Source organism: Sinocyclocheilus grahami, unplaced genomic scaffold (genome assembly GCF_001515645.1).
Source record: "Sinocyclocheilus grahami isolate Dianchi unplaced genomic scaffold, SAMN03320097.WGS_v1.1 scaffold560.1, whole genome shotgun sequence".
Taxonomy (NCBI): domain Eukaryota; kingdom Metazoa; phylum Chordata; class Actinopteri; order Cypriniformes; family Cyprinidae; genus Sinocyclocheilus; species Sinocyclocheilus grahami.
Genome location: NW_015505739.1, coordinates 52,985 through 66,200, shown reverse-complemented (window position 1 = coordinate 66,200; position 13,216 = coordinate 52,985). Strand labels below are relative to the sequence as shown.

The 13,216-nt window shown below is 38.5% G+C and overlaps 2 protein-coding genes across 4 annotated transcripts; one reads left to right on the top strand and one right to left on the bottom strand.

The window, feature by feature from the left end:
* Positions 1–294: 294 nt before the first annotated feature.
* On the top strand, positions 295–2,808 carry bcl2l16 (BCL2 like 16). Of its 3 annotated transcripts, none has more exons than XM_016239268.1 (3): positions 295–486; positions 1,924–2,394; positions 2,631–2,808. In XM_016239268.1, the coding sequence occupies exons 2-3, from the start codon at positions 1,927–1,929 to the stop codon at positions 2,757–2,759; spliced, it is 597 nt and encodes a 198-aa protein (XP_016094754.1). In that variant the 5' UTR covers positions 295–486; positions 1,924–1,926; the 3' UTR covers positions 2,760–2,808. The 3 variants fall into 3 exon arrangements, with proteins under 3 accessions (XP_016094754.1, XP_016094751.1, XP_016094753.1); XM_016239265.1 differs by having other exon boundaries at positions 1,792–2,394; XM_016239267.1 differs by having other exon boundaries at positions 470–510; positions 1,792–2,394.
* A 3,174-nt stretch (positions 2,809–5,982) lies between these two features.
* Positions 5,983–9,049, bottom strand: tubb2b (tubulin, beta 2b). Its single transcript, XM_016239278.1, has 4 exons — positions 8,921–9,049; positions 7,858–7,966; positions 7,664–7,774; positions 5,983–7,159 (listed from the first exon to the last, which is right to left on the bottom strand). The coding sequence occupies exons 1-4, from the start codon at positions 8,975–8,977 to the stop codon at positions 6,099–6,101; spliced, it is 1,338 nt and encodes a 445-aa protein (XP_016094764.1). The 5' UTR covers positions 8,978–9,049; the 3' UTR covers positions 5,983–6,098.
* Positions 9,050–13,216: the final 4,167 nt, after the last annotated feature.

The window sequence follows — 13,216 nt, the reverse complement described above, 5'->3', positions numbered from 1 at the left end:
TAAATAATTTATTAATCATAACCAGCAAACTGGCTAGCTTGTGCATCAGCCAGCATGGACTTTGGTAGATTTTCACCGGTAAAAACTATTTTCGTCTCTCAAATATATAGCTCAATTACAATGCAAAGTAGCCTGATATTATTCTGGAACTTTACGTTATAGACAAACACACCAGATAGTGGAAGGCACAGCGGGTTATAGCTGCATCTTGTCTGAACGCTTCTGTATGTGGAGTATTTATAGCTGTAGTCATGCAGGACGGAGTCCTGGTGTCATTTCCCAAATGACTGAGCATGCAAACAGCTTCTGTATCTGTTACAGACAAGGGAACTAAATATAGTCTGAGCCGGACAACAACATGCACATGTAAATCTCACAGACATCGGCTCACTCTAGAAAATCTCCAGTTGTATACAGTACTTCTGTCAGCTGTTAAATAATCCTGATTCTTTGGCTGTGGCGTGATTCACTTCTGCGCCTAGAAGGGTGAGTCACCGGGCCTTCGCTGCGGTGTGTGTGAATTTGATATTTCCTTTCACTGGATTATTGTAATGCATTCATCTGGACATTTAAATTAGAGACTGCTGCTTTTGAATAATTTGATAGTTCACTTTTTTTGCCAGGTTAACTGATTTAATTTCCTTGAATGCTGCTTAAGACTAAGGTCAATGACAAATAAGAGTGTCCATGATAAATGGTAAAATCTTATTTTTTTAAATGTAAACACATGTGCCAAGTTCTTTCTTCTCATGTTGGTGTTATATGGTTTTCTACAATGCATGTGTGTATATACATCTAAGTATTTTTTTTAAATGTTTTAAATGTACTTTTCAAAGTATAAAAAGTATTTTTTACAAACATCATGAATTATTAATTCATGAATATCACTTTATTTTTACACTACCATATCACAACCTAAACAAACAAGATCAGGTGATCTGATATTTTAAGAGACTTATCAACCTTTATCTGCATGTGTCCTGTGTGTATGTATATGTTTAAATTATTAAGCAGTTTGTAAAAAAAAAAAAAACAATAAGGTCAAACTACTTTATAATGACGTTTTCAATAATTATTATTTTTTTTAAATCAAGATGTACTTTAATACAGAAATGTAAATATATTATTGACCCAGAGAAATAAGGCAATGGTTCTCTCAACATTCTTAAAAATAATAATTTTTGGTTTCCCAATGAACAATTGGGAAATTTCTTAGTTAAGGATGTTTTAATTATCTAAAAAACCATCTTCCACTGTAAAGAACGTTTGTGCAATGGAAATATTCAATGGATGTTAAAGGTGCTTCATGAAACCATCAATGCCAATAAAGAGCATTTATTTTTAAGAGTGACCCATGGAGCTAGAGCCCACTAGGGGGTCTCAGCAAACTTCCAGGGGGCCCCAGTGAGTTAAAAGTAATACATTTATGAATTGAAATGAATATAATCTAATATATTCTAAATTGAAATGCCTAAAAACACTTAAATAAAGATGTAAGCAAATATTTAATTACTTCGATACTAATTTAGTGCTACAAATTACATCAAAAGTGGAAACGGTTGGTCAAAAAGGTAAATTTACTCGCAGACCAATGACCACCAACCACCTTGCAGACGGAATCATAAAGTAGTGGTATTATCAGATCAGTCAGATGAATTTATCTCAGCAGACAGGATGTGATACTATGATTGAATTCGGATGTGCCTTGTTATCAATGTCTTGGACAAAGGGGGGCATTGACATAATTTATTAACAGAAGTATCTGATCTTGAATTTTCTTTTCATTCACAGCAATCACTGAGTGCAGATTACTAATGACAGTTTATGTATGAACCATGGCATGGAATGTGACCTAAACAGTGGGTACTAAAGTTTGCACATTGGCACTGCTTGCCTATTGAGGGCAGATTGTTGTAATTTAAGGTCATGGGACTGTCAGATAAAGCTGTGATTGGCCGAGGCCTCAACAGTCCTGACCCATTGGTGCGTGAGGCCTACCTCATGGCATATGACTATATCAACTATGTGACGGCCAAACCAGGCATCCCGGTGGGTCAAGCACCATCCCGTGCCACGGCCGCCCTGCGTCACGCTGGAGATGAGCTGCTCACTCGCTTCCCCATCTTCTTTCGCCGCTGGCCACGTGTTTTCCAGGACGTGACGGACCGAACGGCCTGCTCGACCCTCGTTTCCATTTTGGATGAGCACTTTGCACCAACTCGGCGTAGAGACCTCGCCTGGAGCGCCGTGCTGTCCGTGTTTGTTCTCTCTGGACAGCTGGCACTGCACTGCCAGGAGAGGGGCATGTCTGATATCCTGCCCCAGATTCAGGAGTGCGTGGGCAGCTATGTAGAGAGGGTCATCTGCCCCGAGATCAGGGACAGAGGAGGATGGGTAAGTGCCTAACCCTCGTTATATCATTTAAATCCATTATTGTAATCAAATACACTGGTATAGCTAGTTTTACCGTTTAGTGCACAAGTTATTCTAGTTATTTACTGGCATCTGGCTGTTAATGATCGGAAGTGTCGCACATTCACAGGAAATAGTTTACTTTTTCGTTGTAAAATAAGGTGGATACTTATATTAATAATTATTTTATAATGTCTAACATTGTGTATTGCTCTCAGTCAGGTTTTATCAGTCGTTTTGGCGAGAAGCAGAATCTTGAAGACCAGGTGATGAAGGTGTGCTGCTGGTCTCTGCTCTTGCTCAGTGTTGGGATCTTATCCTACTTTGTATGGAGAAGAACAGCTTAGACAACAGCACCATCTGCTGAGAAAATGTAATAAGGACATTCATGCTTCAGCTTGGTTTGTGGTAAGATTAAAGGAACACTCCACTATTTTTGAAAATAGGCTCATTTTCCAACTCCAAGTTAAACAGTCGAGTTTTACTGTTTTCGAATCCATTCAGCCGATCTCCGGGTCTGGCGGTACCACTTTTAGCTTAGCATAGATCATTGAATCAAAATCCTGAAAATAGTCCCTAGGTAACTTCCAACGGAAAGCAAGCAGGTGGTCACGCTGGTTATGTTGGCGGAAGTTAGCCTATTTTCAGGCGCTGTGTAATATCATTGCGCCTGCTGCTGTACGGCAGCAAAGTTCCTTGATTATTACGCCGGAATGAGAGTATAGCTCCTAGCCATATCGGCCTAGAAAACTTTTCATTTTCCGTCGGTCTTAGTACACGATGTAACTATAGAAGAGTCAAGTTTTAAATAGGAAAAATATAGAAACTCTGGTCATTTTTGAGCGAGATGCTAACGGTCTAATCAGATTCAATGATCTATGCTAAGCTAAGCTAAAAGTGCTACCGCCAGACCCGGAGATCGGCTGAATGGATTCGAAAACAGTAAAACTCGACTGTTTAACTCTAGGGGAGTTGGAAAATGAGCCTATTTTCAAAAATAGTGGATTGTTCCTTTAAGTTAACGCATTTAAGTATTACTGGTTTTGAAGCTATAAACACAAATTGTTATATAATAACTATGAAAAATAAACCATCCCTTGTTAATAAATACTATGTTATCAACATTTGTTTCCAGTTAAAACAGCTCTAATTATGCTGTGCTGGCCAAATATACAGACTTAATTTTACTGAAGCTATGTTAAAAAAAAAATTTTTGTTTTGACCGCACATGACTGATATGTTTCTCATGATCTCAGAGACCCTTTGATATAGTTCTAAAATTAATATCACTTGTGCAATTCCAAACCTGTAAGATCATATTTCTTTTGTACTTTTTCAAATGATCATCTTTTTTTTGTTTTACAGGTTTGGAAAGATGTGAGAGTGAGTAAAATTCTTAAATGCTTAAAATTTTTGTATACAAATAAATCATATAGCTTTTAGTTGTGTGTGTGTGTGTGTGTGTATGTATGTATACATATCTATACACACCAGGGATGGGAAGATTCCCCGATTCGCTCGGTGCATTGGCATAAAAAAGTTAACGATGCTGATGCATCGGTTTAAAAAGTGTGCATCGGATACAAGTTGTCATTTGTATCGCGATGCATCGTTTCTAACATATTTGCATCGGTAAAAACCGATTCATTCATATATTCGCTCTCTCATCACCGCTGCGCTGCGTGAATAAGACGCATCACAACAACACTACAGAGACCTGAGGAAAAGCGGGGATTAAAGTCGTAATAACCTATCAAATCTATCGGGGCTAAAGCGGGTTCCATAAACGACAAATTAAAGTCACACAATCACACTAATTTTTGCACGCTTATTCTTAAGCAGACCTTAATGTCGATCATGGATCAAATCGATCCACCATGACAAACAGCGATTATATCTGTACTGTTTGATGCATTTGAGACGTTGTGTCTTCCTCGGTGCATAACTGACATGTCACAGGTATATTTTTCATCTGTAAACGTTAGAAAGTCATGCAAACATGTCCATTTTGCTGTCAGGAGTGGGCGAGGCACGCGTGACGCGCGAGCAACGAGCGCATGCGCGCTAAACAGACAGCGCAATCGAATAGGAGCGCAATAATTCCGAGTAAAATCTACATTTTGATTAAAAACAATGTTTGGACATTAAATGTGTCTTTTATAGACTTTTAAACCTACATATAAAGTGTATTTTTATGATAGCAGTAACTGTAAGTGGACTACTGTAATAGGTACATCAAATGTAAGCTAGTAGGCTACAGTAGGCCTGCTATATAGCTCAAATGAGTTAATGTGTGTTTCTTATAGCAGTTCAAATGTAGTCATTTTCATAATTTTTAATTCAGTGATTTTAACTTTTAATTTAGTTATTTTAATGCTTTAAAGAACAATTGTAGATTGTAATATTCTGCTATCTGTTCTGCAAACTATAAAAGATACAGCTTTAATAAAACCAGAGAGAAAGGCTGCATGGCTAGAAACTAAAAAAAAAAAAAAATAATAATAATACTAGGATGAGACGGTGGTAATATCATTATGTTGCTAATGGTCAGTAGAGGAACTTCGCTTAGTCTGACAGTTAGCCTGCATTAGACCAGGTTAGTTTCCCAGCATAAGTTGCCACAGTGACTAAGCTTGATCTAGGCCGGTGTTAAATTTGCTTTATGGAACCAAATCATTTGACAATGAGTCAGACTAACTGAAATGAGCCTGGCTTATTTGGTCAACTTGTTTTATGAAGCAGGCCCTGAGGCACTAAGTGATCATATTTTCTCCATTGCATCGAATCACATTGTGTTGAATCGAATCGAAATCGGATCGCACTGCATCGTAACAGGGGTGAATCGTATCGCATGCTTCATATGTATCTTTAGTGTATCGTAGGCTATGCATCGAGCTGCGTATTGTATCGGCCTCAGTCATGAGATGCACATCCCTAATCCACACACATACATAAATATCTATAAACACATATTGCTTGCATTTACTCAATTTCATTATTAAAGTTATTTAAAATGTTATATATTAAAGTATATAGGATGAATGATGTCCATCGTGTGAATGAAAAACTGCCAAGCAGCCACCATATGTTTGAGATCATCCACAACTAAAATACGTGTAAATACAAGATCAAATTTAATTTAACATTTCTGGACACTATATAACTCCCATTTATGTCATTAGGTTTGATAACTTCTAAAATGGACATCAATTAACAGACATCATAGCAGATAAATGTACACTGTGAAATGATAAAATCAATATTTACGAATGTCATAATTCATCTATTTCATGTGATCAGTTGTTAGTGTTAGTTATGATTTGCATATATGGATGTTACATAATTGGCGACAGTTGAATCTTCTGACTGGTAACGTAAAGAAGCATTCTGCATGAGATCAGTTAATTCACGTGATGTCTAGAGGCAATCCCAACAGGTTTGACAAGGATGTGTCGGTGTCTGTGACCAGTGAAGAATGAGGATGGGTTCAAATAATTGGTTCATTCATATTTGCAAATTAAGGAAATGAAGAGCGAGACATTTTAACAGAAGAAAAATCCTTTAATGACATCTGTACAAACAAGAGACAAGAACAGAAAAAGAAAACAGCTTTGGAACGTTTATTTTTTCCTTGTACATGAGCAAAAAGGTACAGCCTGGAAAACGACACGTATATATTAAGAGACTTAAGCCAGCTCTTCCTCTCCCTCCTCCTCAAACTCGCCCTCCTCCTCTGCGGTGGCATCCTGGTACTGCTGGTACTCAGACACCAGGTCGTTCATGTTGCTCTCGGCCTCGGTGAACTCCATCTCATCCATACCTTCCCCGGTGTACCAATGCAGGAAAGCCTTGCGCCTGAACATAGCCGTGAACTGCTCTGAGATCCTCTTGAACAGCTCCTGGATGGCCGTGCTGTTGCCGATGAAGGTGGCGGCCATCTTCAGCCCGCGGGGTGGGATGTCACAGACAGCAGTCTTGACGTTGTTGGGGATCCATTCGACGAAGTAGCTGCTGTTCTTGTTTTGAACGTTGAGCATCTGCTCGTCCACCTCCTTCATGGACATGCGGCCGCGGAAGATGGCGGCGACTGTGAGGTAGCGGCCGTGACGCGGGTCGCAGGCGGCCATCATGTTCTTGGAGTCGAACATCTGCTGCGTGAGTTCGGGAACCGTTAGGGAGCGGTACTGCTGGCTCCCCCTGCTGGTGAGAGGAGCGAAGCCAGGCATGAAGAAGTGGAGACGAGGGAAGGGCACCATATTTACGGCCAGCTTGCGCAGATCTGCGTTGAGCTGGCCAGGGAACCTGAGGCAGGGGGTGACACCGCTCATGGTGGCGGAGACGAGGTGGTTGAGGTCACCGTATGAAGGTGTGGTGAGTTTGAGGGTGCGGAAGCAAATGTCGTACAGAGCTTCGTTGTCGATGCAGTAGGTCTCGTCTGTGTTTTCCACCAGCTGGTGGACAGACAGAGTGGCGTTGTATGGCTCTACTACAGTGTCGGACACTTTGGGCGAGGGCACCACGCTGAAGGTGTTCATGATGCGGTCGGGATACTCTTCGCGGATCTTGCTGATGAGGAGGGTGCCCATGCCAGAGCCGGTGCCTCCACCAAGAGAGTGGGTGAGCTGGAAGCCCTGCAGGCAATCGCAGCTCTCGGCCTCTTTACGGACCACATCCAGGACAGAGTCCACCAGCTCAGCTCCCTCGGTGTAGTGGCCTTTAGCCCAATTGTTTCCAGCACCACTCTGACCTGTTGCAATAGGCAACGCATTAAAATTTTCACATCCGCCGATTTTAACAAATGTGACCCTGGACCACAACCAGCCGCAAGGATCTTTTATTTTTTTTAATTGATTGATTTATACATCTATATAAAGTTAAATAAATAAGCTTTCCAATTATGTATGGTTTGTTAGGACAGGACAATTTTTGGCTGAGATACAACTATTTCAAAGTCTGGAATCTCTGAAATATTGAGAAAATCATCTTTAAAGTTGTCCAAATTAAGTTCTTAGCAATGCATATTACAAATCAAATTAAGTTGATATATTTACAGTAGGACATTTACAAAATATTCATAGAACATAATCTTTACTTAATATCCCAATGAGTTTTGGCATAAAAGAAAAATCGATAATTTTGACCCATACAATATACTGTTGGCTATTGCTACAAATATACCCCAGCGACTTAAAAGCGGTTTTGTGGTTCAGGGTCACAAATGGAATTTCTTTACATTAATAACGATACTCACCAAAAACGAAGTTGTCTGGCCTGAAGACCTGACCGAAGGGTCCGGATCTCACAGAGTCCATGGTACCAGGCTCCAGATCCACCAACACAGCACGGGGCACATATTTGCCTCCTAAAAGATTACAAAACAGGGTTAGAAAGACAAAATGGTTTCGCCTAATGCACGCTCACTCAGTACTATTGATGTGGATGTACCTGATGCCTCATTGTAATAGACATTGATCCTATCGAGCTGGAGGTCGCTGTCGCCATGATACGAGCCGGTGGGATCAATGCCATGTTCATCACTGATAACCTCCCAGAACTAAAGAATATATTAGATAACATTAGAGGACTGGAATTCAGAGGATTGAATGTAAAATCACAGGAAACAAGTCATGATAATGTTATTCATGCATGTCAGATTTAAAAGCAACAATGTATTCGTTTATTATTGTGGACTGAAATATTTCACTAAAACCGTGCTCTTCAAATATTCACCGCGTGGGTCTCACAAAAGGCGCCAACTGTTCACAAACGCCCACGCATATTTCGCATCAACATGCGGTTTGCCTCAATACGACTGATAAAAAGTCCTTTGTACGCCTAAGGCACGTTTATACATTTTAATGTCGCTTAGAAATTGGTGCAAAGTTGCAGACAATTGATGTTTTTTTTAAACTCCTCCCGCCCAAAACTCGCGCGCGCGGCACGCGCGCCTATTGGCTGAGATCCATTTCCGGCGTCTTTACGAACTAATCGATTTATTGGGCACCTTTTTTTTTTTAATATTTAAATAAATTTGCTAGTTAAAATATAAGTCGTTTTATCCTAGTCTGGTAATATTTAATGCAATTACTTCATTTAAAAAAATCGCGACGGCTGCATCTAGGCTGCGTTGGCTCTTACAACGCCTTTTGTCGCACTGCAGTGAAGCGCAACAAAGGGGAGCTCCAGACAGACGCCGGGGAGAACGAACGGTTGGTGTTAACATACATATTTCTTGAGCAACTATTAAATTTCGTCGTCTTCTTCATTTCCGCAAGCGTTTCACAATGTAACAACATAAATCTCGAACGAGGGAGCACATGGTTGACCTAGATTTCATTCAAACCAGGTCAGAACGAACATCCGCTTCAGGCGGTGCGAGAAAATATCACGAATGGGTTCATTCTGCGCTTTTCCCACAAATATCTGAAAAGAAAACGCAGTATCTTTTGTTTTCTGTATGGTCTAGATTATAAACCAACTACTGCGAATTTTAAATAAATACACAGACCTTGGCTCCGATCTGGTTACCGCATTGTCCAGCTTGAAGATGCACGATTTCCCTCATTTTTAGTCTGAAGTAAGAAGATTTGACAAGTGATAACCCTTCTTCTTTCTTCTAATGGCAGAGCACGGAGACCTCCCCCATATAAGTAGCGTCCCCACCCCGCCCTGGACACCAGGCTAGTGTGTATCAGCACGCCATTAGCTGGCTCTCAAGGGCCCGCCCACATGTGTCCGTCTGGCCAATCACAGTAGAGACAGGGAACGCTGATTAGCCCTCCTCGACTGTCAGTCAAATTTGATGCCAACGTATGATTTTCTATGACACGGTACTTTGTTTTATAAAAAGAAAAGAAAATAGATGGCATACCACAGAAGCAAAATCCTACAATGAAGCTGTAAATCGCACACAAACGCTTGGTTGTTTATGGCTCAGAAATGTTCTGCGTGCCAAAGGCTCAATCTAAACAGCTCGGAATAATAACAGGAAGTACAATGTACAATTATATTTACAAGGCACGTAATGGCTAAATAGCATAACATTCATACACAACTGTGTGAGATACTGTAGAATAGAATATTTAACAAGCAAACACACAACGCAGTGTACCCACAGTATTAAATCAAAGCCATTAGGCCTATACAATGTTCCTGCGTTACATACTGTGCCTACTGTTTAGTGGCTTGGTAACAAATAGTGGCCTCCTTCTTCTGCTTTCCGGCTATGGTATGTAATTAAATTCTGCCCACTTGACATTAAAAAAAAGAGTGAGCAGAAAATCCCTTGTGAAAAATAAGTACAGTTTAGCATATTTTTTTAAAAGAGTAACTACTTATTAATATACTTTAAAATAATACACCTAATTGTGAAGCGAATGTAATGTTTTCAGACACATCATTGCATGCTAATGGCAATTAAATGGTAAAAGGGTAATATAGTTTCAATATAAATAAGTGTAATTAGTGTTTTTGTGCCAATTAAGTTGGACGTAAGTATCTTTATATGTAATTTCATAATTATTTCAGTTGTCTTTGAAATAAGGTTAAAGTATAATTGCTGAATGTACTGACAATATACTTCAATGTCTTTGAAAACGTGCCGTGTGTTTAAATATATTTGTAGGCCTAATTACACATTTGTATAATTTGCATGTCAACACGTCAAAATAAGTGTACTTGTTTAACGTCAACATATTTTAAAAAACAAATGAATTCAAATAATTTAAATTGTGTTTTGTTTAATTTGACAATATTAAAAAGTGCACTTTTTAGGTTTTTTTTTTACAAAGTGTATAAGTGTGTGTGTTAAAGGGGTCATATGACGTTGCTAAAAAGAACATTATTTTGTGTATTTGGTGTAATGAAATGTTTATGCGGTTTAAAAAAACACATTATTTTCCACATACTGTACATTATTGTTTCTCCTCTATGCCCCGTCTTTCTGAAACGTGTCGATTTTTACAAAGCTCGTCGTTCTGAAAAGCGAGGTGTGCTGTGATTGGCCAGCTGTCCAGTGCGTTGTGATTGGCCGAATACCTCAAGCGTGTGACGGAAATGTTACATCCCTTACTCATCCAAGTAATCGCAATCGTAATCCTAGTAATCGCGCCGCGTAAACATAAAACCATGTCTGCATTTGTGATCAGAGAAATTACAAACAACAAGCGCTACTCTACACTGCCCAAAACTCGCGTTTGAATCGTCAGTGGCAAATCCTTTACTTATGAAAACGTACTTGCAGTCTGTGAGTCACAACAGCTGGCATTGTAGTCTACTCTACAATACTACAGCGAGAATAAAAATTACGCCTTCTTTCTTTGCGTGAACATTTGGGCAGCGTTATGCAAATCTTCCCACATCATGACGTAGGTATGTGGGGGCGTGTTAGAACGAGCCATTTTAGGTAGGCGTGGTTGCCTTAACTTTTATAAAGAATATCTCTTTGGATTTGAGACTTTAGTCTTTGCAACTTTACAGATCTTCTTTATGCACCAAGAGCTTGTAACACTTCAAAGAAAAAGGAAAAATTGAAATCGCATCATATGACCCCTTTAAGCCATGAAAGTGAATTCTCAAGTATACTTAAGTGGCCTTTTATTTCATTATATTTTAGATTAGATTATATTCATTAATATTATATGCCATTATATTAATATTATATTATTTCATTAATATTGCATTAGATTTGAAGTACAATACAAATGTATAATTCAAAAGAATTAAAGGGATAGTTCTCAGAAACGTATAGCAAGGACATCAGTAAAATAGTCCATGTGACATCAGTGGTACAACTTTAATTTTACAAAGCTACGAGAATACTTTTTTGTGCGCAAAGAAAACAAGTTGTGTTGCTGTCTATGGAGGGCCAGAAAGCTCTCGGATTTCATAAAAAATATCTTAATCTGTGATCTGAAGATGAACGAAGGTCTTACAGGTTTGGAACAACATGAGGGTGAGTAATTCATAACAGAATTTTGACAGAATCACTACATTTTTGGGTGAACCCTGGAAGCACACTTCTTTTTCACGTTGTGAGAAACGTGTTTTTCTCTTGTCAGAGCCAGAGATAAAGCAGCATACATTAGGCTTATGATGTTTATTAATATTTTGGCAAAATGAAGCCCTTTTTCAGTTACTCTCAAAAAGAAATTATGAAAAGTTTAGTGTGTGTATGTGTGAAAGTGAAGAAGAGATACATGTAATATATTAAGGTTTCATGTTTCACAGGCAGACACAGTTAAGGTTTGGGTGCAGTTGTATTATTTAAAAAAACAATCTGACTGTAGGAGAGGGAATGCATGGTAATATAATCTGCATTGGCACAGTTGCTGTGACTTAGACTGAGAGAATGAGTGTTTGCCCCAGCCCTTCTGCTGTATCATGGGCAAAGTCCTCAGGGGATTTTACAGGCCTGACCAGATAAGATTGCAGATACTGTTACAGAAGCAGATGGCACACTGATGCCTTTCTGACTTGAATAATCCGAAATGAGGCTACTTATGTACAGTTCTCCTATTGTTTCACTACAATGCACAGGTTCATCAGTACACTTAATCGTGACTATAAAAATAGGTTAATTACAGTGAGTAACTTACAGAACAAGAGCACTTAGGTGAGTCATGGCAATTTCGTGAAGTTCTTTCAGTATAAATGAGTTCAACTTTCCAGTTAGGATTATATAGGGGGGAAAAAAATCAATATTGACAATAATGTATTCCCCGTCTTGTCGTTCCAAATCCATATGACCCTTAATATTCTTATGTCCAACACAAAGAAATTGCGCACTGACAAGAGAATCATAAAGAATGAGCCTCAAAGGGCCTAACTCTTCTTTGATTTTGAAAGTAAGAAATCTGATGGGCCAATTTCCCAGGGAACGTATAAGTTAAAGAGGGTGGAGAACTGGGTGAGAGTCAAACAAAGACGTCATTCTGTGCAGGAGAAGTCGAAGGCTGCATACATATTTGTAAATAGATATTTTAATTTTTATGATGTCTGTCATATTTGTGAAATCTAATATATAGCATTCGTTTTTACTGCTCTGTTGTGTCAGCTTCCCTCATACTGAATTCCCTTTGAAGTTAAGATGACATGCATGTTATAGATTTTATTGTAAAAAAAAAAAAATTCATATAAGGGTGTAATTTTATAAAAATAATTTGTCACCTCATATTGTTTAATCACAATTTCGTAATTGATATATTGGTGAAACGTCAGTCTTTTCTCTGGTCTAGTCTTTATGCTGGACTTCTCCAATCATTTATTTTACTTAAACCACAATCAACTGCAAGCTTATGTTCATTTTCTAATGCAGGGCTGACACCTCAAAATCCATTTAACAGCTGATGCATAGAACAAAGTCCCCGCCCTACATTATTTTCTTTTTCAATAATCCTTTTTACTCAGATGTGCATAACAATATGGAAGAAAAGGCCTGTCCACTTCATCATAACTTTAATCAAACTTTAAAACTTGTTATTCCTCTGAAATTACTTTTCTTTTGTCCCACACAGGCTATTCGATAATGTTAACCAATAGTCAGATAGTTACAATCCAATCAATTCACCATGGATAAAATCACTACATTTTAAACAGTATCTTCTATCACTTGGAAATATTTGAAATTTCAGAAGTAAAATGGGTTTCAAATGGAGATTCACATTGACTTTCACATAAAAATGAAACATTTATTCATGAAATCCTTAGTGGCCCTTGTGAAAAAGAAGTAGACTTTATCATACTTTTAAAATAAGTGATTATTATGGAAATATACATTATATATACATATATATATATATATATA